At 49.8% G+C, this 9,018-nt stretch overlaps 1 protein-coding gene across 1 annotated transcript; it reads left to right on the top strand.

Moving 5' to 3' along the window:
- The first annotated feature begins 6,249 nt into the window (after nt 1-6,249).
- Nucleotides 6,250-8,166, top strand: SELPLG (selectin P ligand). The gene has a single exon (XM_048514786.1). The coding sequence runs from the start codon at nt 6,306-6,308 to the stop codon at nt 7,398-7,400; it is 1,095 nt and encodes a 364-aa protein (XP_048370743.1). The 5' UTR covers nt 6,250-6,305; the 3' UTR covers nt 7,401-8,166.
- Nucleotides 8,167-9,018: the final 852 nt, after the last annotated feature.

Genomic DNA, 9,018 nt, shown 5'->3' with positions numbered 1-9,018 from the left:
TTCCAAACAATCTTCCTATTAATAGCTTCACTCAGATCTTGCAGACTGAGAGGCGTGGCTTCCTTGATAGAGCCAGTCCATCTCATGGCGGGTCCTCCTCTTCTTGCTGCAGCCTTTCCTAGCCTTATGGTCTTTTCTAGTCATTCTTCTCAAAAGGTGACCAAAACACAATAGCCTCAATGTAGTTATTTTAGCTTCCAGGGCTGTGGTGGCGAACTGTTGGCACTCCAGATGTTATGGACTACAATTGGCCATGCTGGAAGGGGGACATGTTATGGACATACAATTGGCCAATTGGCCATGCTGGAAGGGGCTGATGGGAATTGTAGTCCATAACATATGGAGTGCCAAAGGTTCGCCACCACTGTTCTAGGGAGAGGTCAGACTTGATTTGCTTTAGAACCCCCTGGTTTTGCCAGTCTGCAGTATCCGTAAAACTCTCCTTCAACGCTTCATTTCAAACGAATCTACTCTTCCTTTCAGATTTCTTCATTGTGTAAGCTTCACACCCGCACATCTAAATCTACTCCAGCTTTCCTTATGATGTGTTCTGTATATTGATTGAAGATATAAGGAGATAAAATACATCCTTGTCTGACACCTTTGCCAATTGGAAACCATTCCCTGTCTCCATATTCTGTCCTAGCAGTGGCCTCTTGTTCAGGTTGCAGATCAAAATCGTCCGATGCTGTTACATCCATTTATTTTAAAACCAGCCATGGATTTTCATGACCCACACAGTGAAAAGCTTTGCAGGAATCTAAGGCACACAGGCTGATTTTCTTCTGAAATTCACAAAGCAGTGATGAAAAGGGAGTCTTAACTGGTGCTTTGGTTCTGGAACTATTGGTGAGAGGCAGGCCAAGGAGCAGAGCCAGCCTCAGAAGGGTCCAGCTCCGTCTGGGTGTGGAGTAAACAATGGATTCTGGGTGGAGAACCTGGGCTGCTTCTGCCACATAATACATCAGAGACAGCTGATCTGTGTAGGAAACATTCCCCCCAAAATCTCCCCCATAGGGTGTGATGTAGGAACTGTGGTTCAAAAGAGAACATCAACTGGTGTATCTCAAGCAGCAGGTAGCTTGAGGTTGTCTTGCTGAGGAGCCGCACTCAAGGATGGTTCTGGGACTCTTTAGTTTGGAGAGGAGACGTCTGAGGGGGGATATGATTGAAGTCTATAAAATTATGCATGGGGTAGAAAATGTTGACAGAGAGAAATGTTTCTCTCTTTCTCACAATACTAGAACCAGGGGGCATTCATTGAAAATGCTGGGGGGAAGAATTAGGACTAATAAAAGGAAACACTTCTTCACGCAACGTGTGATTGGTGTTTGGAATATGCTGCCACAGGAGGTGGTGATGGCCACTAACCTGGATAGCTTTAAAAAGGGGCTTGGACAGATTTATGGAGGAGAAGTCGATCTATGGCTACTAATCTTGATCCTCCTTGATCTGAGAGGCTTTGGCAAATGCCGTGAGCAGACCAGGGTAATTCGGGAAGCAACAGCCGCAGAAGGCCCTTGCTTTCACCTCCTGCAGGTGAGCTCCCAAAGGCACCTGGTGGGCCACTGCGAGTAGCAGAGAGCTGGACTAGATGGACTCTGGTCTGATCCAGCTGGCTTGTTCTTATGTTCTTGAGGAATTTCACTTGGGCAATTTCACTACCAAAGATCTGCTCAAGGAGGCTAACAACTAATAAAGCAAAAACCATTAAAACACACCAGCATTAAAAACAACAACGAAGCACGTAAAGCCCCAGGCATTACAAAAGCAGGCCAACATCATTAAAACATAATTAAAATCCCTTCCCCTCTCCATTTCCCTACTCTTCCCCCAGGGTGGGTGGGCCATGAACAGATGACGGGGCTTTCCCCCCTCCCCCACCGCTGTTCTCCCAGATATAACAGTAGCATAAAATATGCATTGGCCAGCCTAGAGTGATATAGATAAAATAACAGGCAGGCTTGAAGCAGACCATAAACTGTTCAAAAGATAAAACCCCTTACTGAAAAATGAAGATAAATGAGTTCTGAAAACTTCTGACACCCCTTCCTTCCTGTGCGAGGGATGTCATGTTCAGAACTCAGAACATGGTGTGTATGTGTGTGTGTGTGTGTGTTGCTGCCTCCTCCCTGCAAGAGGAAGCTGCGTCATGTGTGTTCTCCAAAACCACAACTTCTCTTCTGAGTTGGCTTTTGTGCCTTATGCTGCTCAGCTGTAGATTTCCGGGCTTGTCCTGTAGCAGGTAAGATGATCTCGGAAGGTGTGGGTGGGGTGGGGTGGGGGGCTCCATCTCCCCAGCAGGGTTCTTGCCCAAGGAGCGTTTGCACCAGTCCCAGCTGTCTGGTGTCGGATGAAGGGAACGTTGACTCTTAAAGGTTTGTGCAAGTGTGGTGTGGCGGTTTCAGTGTCAGACTAGGATCTGGGAGATCCAGGTTTGAATCCCTGCTTGTGCCACGGAACCTCGCTGGGTGCCCTTGGACCGGTCACACGCTGTCAGCCTAACCTACCTCACAGGGTTGATGTCAAGATGAAGCGGAAGAAAGAACGATGTGGAATCACTGTGGGTCCCCAATGGGGAGAAAGGCTGGGCATAAGTCAAGTAAATAGAACTCCCTGGAAATCTTGTTGTTCATTTTCGTGATCTTCTGTGCATGCTCAGGGGACCGCACGTTCGCAGGCCAGACACAGAGAAGAGTAACTACGTTCTCTGTGGACTTTAGCTTTCCAGAGCACCTCTCCTCCTTCCTCCCCAAGCTGAAGGCAGGAAAATTCAATGCTCATATTTTATTGGGGTACATCACGTAAGGTGGAAGAATATCTGTGCCAGTCCAGGTGGGCTTAAGGGTGGCCCATACAAACGGAATTGGTTTAGAAAAGTGGCTATTCAAACAGCAGCACCGATTTTAAAAAATCTTTAGTCTGTGTTGTGGTGCAGAGCAAGAGCAGGTGTCTGTTTGGTTAGAAATGGAACCAGGCTAGTTTCCTGTGCTTGGTGCTCCAACGTTCACAAGGATGCCATTGCGTCTTCAGCCGCTGTAAAGACATTCTTTGTAGCAGGATCCTGTGCACTAGCGTGTTGTGGGTTTCCCGGGTTGTATGGCCGTGTTCCAGTAGAATTTTCTCCTAATGTTTCACCTGCATCTGTGGCTGGCATCTTCCTCTCAAATGCCACTTCAGAGCAGCCATCTGCGCCCAGTTTTGTTTTCAAAGAGAGCTGCTCTGATGTTCTCAAGGTAAGCAAAGGGCTTCTGGGAATGCAGGCCCAGTGGTCCGGCCAACTGCTTGGGCTGCAAATTGACACGGGCATCGCGGCACTGCCAGGGCTTGGCTTGCGACTGGCAGTCAGAGATCAGGGCAGGGTAGTGGTGGTGGTGGTTCTGGCTGGATCCAAGCTGGAGCCTGGCTGGCAGCAGCACAAGATGGAAAGGGGCACCTTGCTGGAGAGTGAACAAAAGGCAAGGAAGGGCTCGTGGCTTTGGCTTTTCTGCAGCGCTGCTGCCTCCAGCAGTCCGGCAATCTCTTGCTCCCTAGCAAGGTGGCTGCTGTTTCATGGCTACCCCTTAAGAAGCAGTAGAAGAAGAAGAGTTTGGATTTATATCCCTCCTTTCTCTCCTGTAAGGAGACTCAAAGGGGCTTACAATCTCCTTTCCCTTCCTCCCCCACAACAAACACCCTGTGAGGTGGGTGGGGCTGAAAGAGCTCAGAAGAACTGTGACTAGCCCAAGGTCACCCAGCTGGCGTGTGTTGGAGTGCACAAGCTAATCTAGTTCACTAGATAAGCCTCCACAGCTCAAGTGGCAGAGCGGGGAATCAAACCCGCTTCCCCAGATTAGAGTGCACCTGCTCTTAGCCCACTACGCCACTGCTGCAGAGAACCCACTCTTGGTTGGGATAGAGGGGGCCATCTCTGTCCCGTCCCCTTTCCAATCCTTCCTCTCAACTTTCCCCCTTTGTAGATGTTGCGGTGGCTCAAATTCATTCCTGTCCCTGCCCCATCCTCTGGGTTTGCCCCGCCCCCTTATGTAGGGTTGCCCATCGCCAGGTGGTGGCTGATGATCTCCTGGGATTACAGCTGCTATCCAGGTGACAGAGATCAGTTCTGGAGAAAATGGCCGCTTTGGAAGGTGGATTCTATGACATCATATCCCATTAAGCCCCTCCCCTCCCCAAACCCCGCCCTCATCTGACCGGCTCCACCCCCAAATTCTCCAGGTACTTTCCCGTGCCGGAGCTGAAAGTAGCAGGGACCGCGGGAGGTCTGTGGCTGGTTATTCTCAGCAGCGTGGGGGGCCAGGTCTGATCAGTAATTGTGTGTGGTTGGATCCATTTCAACTTAGCAAAGCTGCGTGGCTGGAGATAGAAGGACTGAGCCTTCACTCCCCCCACCCACCCACCCCGCAATGGCTTTGATCCAAATCACCCCCCTTCTTTGCCTTCAAAAGATGCTGGAGATCTGTGGTAACAGCCCAAGCTGAATTCATTCTTGCTACAAGTGCAGTTTATTTCTACCCTGTGGCCGTGTTGTGTCAGGTGTCACAGGACAGAATTGACCGGCTTCTGGCCCTCTTGCTTTCCACCCAACTCCAAAAAAAAAAACCCGCCTGTGGACTAGCTTCTATGATGTGACCAAGATAAGCATCTTTGGCTTGCTACCTCCCCGTCCTGGAAACATTGCTTACGTTCTCCCCCCCCGCCCCACATTGTGCAGTTTGTGCGCCTCTATCCACACAAAGCGTGGGCAGCCCTCTTAGCCGGTGCTCTTTTAGTGTGGCGTAGGCATGCAGAACCCAGAAATATCAATGTAACACAGAAAGATGGATATAAATTAAATCAAAACTGCCAGCCTGGACCATCTGGTCGGGCCCTAATTCCACCTTGGGCCCTGCCTATCTCCTCCCCTTCCTTCCTTCCTTCTTCTTCCTTTCTTTGGCCTTAGATTGGGCGCCTGTGTATATATGTGTTTACATAATCTGGTTGTTTTAATTTATTTATTAATTGCTGCTGAGTTTTAATGGCTTAATTTTATGTTGTATTATTTGTTGGGGACAGCCATGTTGGGAGCCGCCTTGAACCCTTTGGGGATGAGGCAGCCTACAAATTTAATTAATTAATAACATAGAAATATCAATATAAGAATTTTAAAGCCTTTAAAACAAAGCCAACAATCTTGCAATGATTGGGAGCAACCTGGAGGTGGTGAGCAGGGTGTGCCTCCTCGCATATAAACAGAGAAATGCAAGGAAACTCCACTATGGCCCCACTGCAAAGCAAAGAGCCCCGAGGAAAACGCTCCATGCATAACGGGCCTATATTTCACTTACAACTGCCACTTGTCCATCTAGATCACAGGTGTCAAACTCGCAGCCCTCCAGATGTTATGGACTACAGTTCCCATCATCCCCTGCCAGCATCATGCTGGCAGGGGGTGATGGGAATTGTAGTTCATAACATCTGGAGGGCCGCGAGTTTGACACCTACGATCTAGATGTTGAACTTGGGAAGGTGGCTTCCAAGAAATAGCTGTTCTTCAAAATGCCTTGGGTGGGGTGAGTCACTTGACTCCGTGGAAACAGCATCTTTATCGGGCTTCTTCGTTCTCATTCACACCCACAGAAAATCATGTTTCCTTAGCCCTGGTCCCCCGCCCCTGCTGAGCACGATTGCATGAGTAGAAGACAAACATGTTGGGTAATGAGAGGCAGACAGTCAGGAAGACAGCAGAAAAATGCCATCAATCAATCCAGTTCACAGGATCCTTGAATTAAAACAGCAATGACGGACATTGTGCAATTAAAGCAGCGATGACGTACAATAAAAATCATGCAGCAAGGGTGAAAATCACAGTCGGGGGAAAGACAGGAAATCAAGAGGCCTAGATGAGTTCACTTACCTACCATCCAGCACCTAGAAAAAGAAGTGGCATCACAGCAGATTAGACACAGGGAGGCACTCCTCTAGTGAGGAGCAGCTGCAGAGAAGGCCCCGCAGCTGCCCACCTGAAGGGAACAAAAGGCAGCGCCTTTACCCCGATACTGGTTTGAGGCACCCTCATTCCTTTGTGCACCTGCCCTGGTGGTCTGGGGGTCAACTCTAATTGTGAGAGACCTCCAGGTACCACCTGAGGATTTGGGCAACGCTTTTGGAAAAGCTAAGTGCCAGCCAGAAGGGAATGCCAGTACCTTTCTCATTGTGCCACCCCAACCAGCTTTGTGGGTGGTTTGGCCAAAGAACTAGTTCTGTTCTAATGAAAGACAAAAGGCTTGTACGTGGCGGCCATTTTGAGTGCAGGAGAGTGACTGTTGATGTTAATGTGTGTTTTGGCCTGTCTCCCCCAGCTGCCTACTTCAGGTCCAACGATGCCCGTCAAACACTCCCTCATGGTGGTCCTTTCCAGCCTCCTTCTGGCCGGCGGCTACAGTTTCCCCAGCCTGAGACTTCTCTTTCAAGATGGCGTGGCAGGAGACAACGGGAAGACGCGTAGCCTCCGTGCCGATTCTCTGCTTGTGGCCACAGGACAGTGGGAGTGGAAGATGGCGGGAGAGGCAAGCCGCGACTCTACTCCATCACCCCGAAGAAAGAGGGACGTTGTGTTTCCCACGAAAAGCTCTAACGAGTCTGTCCCGGAGACAACAACGCTTCTGCTACTGGACGATGAAACCAGCCAGCCTTTCACTCCTGAACTAGGGGAGAATGGAACCCTTCACCCAGGGCTGGCGGGAAATGGCTCTTCCGCTGAGGCCACGGCAACACCCAGCCCCCTCAGAGATGCTTCCACAGAAGTTGCCGTTGCCCGCCTCAACACCATGGTGCACACAGCACCACTTCATGGCCAAAGGACCACCACCAGCCTCAGTGAAGACTTCACCGAAACGGAAGGTGCCAAACATGGCAGCCGTCCTTCTTCCACGTGGTCCTCCTCCGTGGCAATTCCTCAGTCTGTGGCGGCCACTATTTCTGCAGGGACCTTGGGGCCTGTCTCAAAGTCTGGTGTGAAGACAACAGGAAGTACCAACTCTTCTGCCAGGTGGCCCACGGCCAACTCCCAGCCGATCCCCACCGTCCAGGCAAGACCTCCCTCTCAAGAGGACTCCCCAGACCCCGACAAGATGCTCGGGCAATGTTTGCTGGCCATTTCCCTCCTTGCCCTCGTTGCCGGCGTCTTCATCATTACAACCTTTGTTCTCATCACCCTGCTCTTGCGCCAGAAACGGGCCTACAAGCTCCGGCAGCGCAACCACACGGAGATGGTGTGCATCTCGTCCTTGCTGGCCGCTGAGGAGGCGGAGGCTTCGGAAGGAAGGCTCCCCCAGGCCAAGTGGGTGAAGTCTCTGGCCGAGAACAGATCGGAGACAGATATGGACAATTTGACTCTGAACAGTTTCCTGCCTGACCATTAACTCGCTCTCGCGTGCTTTGGAGTTCTTCAGCCCACTCCGGTTTCCTCTTTGCAGAACCTTCTGTGTCTTGAATGAAAAGGGTGGCGTCTGTTCAGTCCCGGACTGTGGAAACTCCGAGTCTGCTGATTAAAAGCAGCCATGCAATTAAAGTTTTGCTCCCTGTCTAGAGATTGTATAGTTGCAGATTTTCTGTTTACATAATTTATTCTGATTTTACTAGTTAAGAGGGAAAGGTAGGAGCGCTGACCCCGATCCCGGCCAATGCTGGAAATCTGCTGCAGTCCCGCTGCCCGCTGCCCACTGCCAGTAGACACACTTACTTCAGAAGGAGATCTTTCAAAAGTGCTAGTTTTCAGTCGCCAGAGATCAGTCCCCTGGAGGAAACGGCTGTTTTGGAGGGAGCCCTCGAGGGCATTAGACTCACCTAAAGTCCCTCCTCCTCACCGTTCCCAGACTCTACCCCCAAATCTCCAGGAATTTACTAACCTGGAACTGGCAACCCTATGTGAGTGTCAGCGAGACTCCTGAGACTTGTTTCTGAGTAAACCTCCCTAGGACTTAGCAGAGACCTCCAGGCAGGTCATTCTGAAACCAGAAGAGGCAAAGAAGCTCCCTTCAGCAAAAGCTGAACCTCCCAAAAAAACTGCTTTCTGTACTTGGAGTGTAACCTCTATCTGTGGGTTCTGTGGGGCAGAACTTGGAATGAGTTTGCAACAACAAATTTTAAAAACAAAATGGTTTACTTTCTTAACATATAACATCAACAGTTAACGTCACACTTCAAGGTCCTGTTCAGGTTTCATTTCAAGTCCTTCTAGTTACAGTCTTCTGATATTGCCAAGTCCAATTCTTCCTGCAAGTGGGTTGACTCCTGAAGACTCCAAGGGCTTGGTGAACAGGATTCAACATGATGAAGGTTTCCAGGAGAACTCTAACCCATTACAAACACAAAAAGAACCCTTAACAAGGTGTTAAGGGCTTATACTAATCAAGGTCCGAGTCTGGTAGCCTTGTCTCCTCCAAACTACAGGAGCTCTGCAGCCTTCTGCTGCTTTGAGTCTCCACCCCTTACTGGGTCAACCCAATCTGAGCATGGGGGTTACAGGAGCAGTGGGTGGGTGGGGGGTTGTTTGTCCTGAAAGTCATTGATGTTTGTAATATTAAATGCAGTGAACTATGGAAATGGCTGTGTGTTCATTCTTACGAGGTTATTGAACATGTTTAATTTCATATGTTCTGCTTTATAGGTCTGCAATACAAGGTCTGAGATCAGGAAATTATAAATCACTGCTCTCTCCCACCCCCTCCCTCAGGTGCTGGTGTGGCCAGGTAAGGGGAAAGAGGTTAGATCCCATGAATATAAGCTGCAGGTGCTTCTCCCTGATGCCAGAGGCCAGACATGGCTCATTTTGTCCTTAGTCCTTAGCGGAAGTCGTGACACCTTAGAGGTGTCGTGAGATGGGCATGGGGGAAATGAAACCCCTGCCTGTCCCACTGTCGTGGCTGCCATTCAGTTGGGGCTTCCATGCAGTCCCTTTTCAAAGATAAACTTTTGCTGAGCAAGGCCGTCCTGGATCTGCAACAAAATGTGGGCCTTGACTAAGGAGACTGGCCAAGA

The sequence above is a fragment of the Sphaerodactylus townsendi genome, linkage group LG13 (assembly GCF_021028975.2).
Source record: "Sphaerodactylus townsendi isolate TG3544 linkage group LG13, MPM_Stown_v2.3, whole genome shotgun sequence".
Lineage (NCBI taxonomy): Eukaryota > Metazoa > Chordata > Lepidosauria > Squamata > Sphaerodactylidae > Sphaerodactylus > Sphaerodactylus townsendi.
Note: the sequence above shows the minus strand (reverse complement) of the source record. Positions and strands in the feature narration are given on the sequence as shown.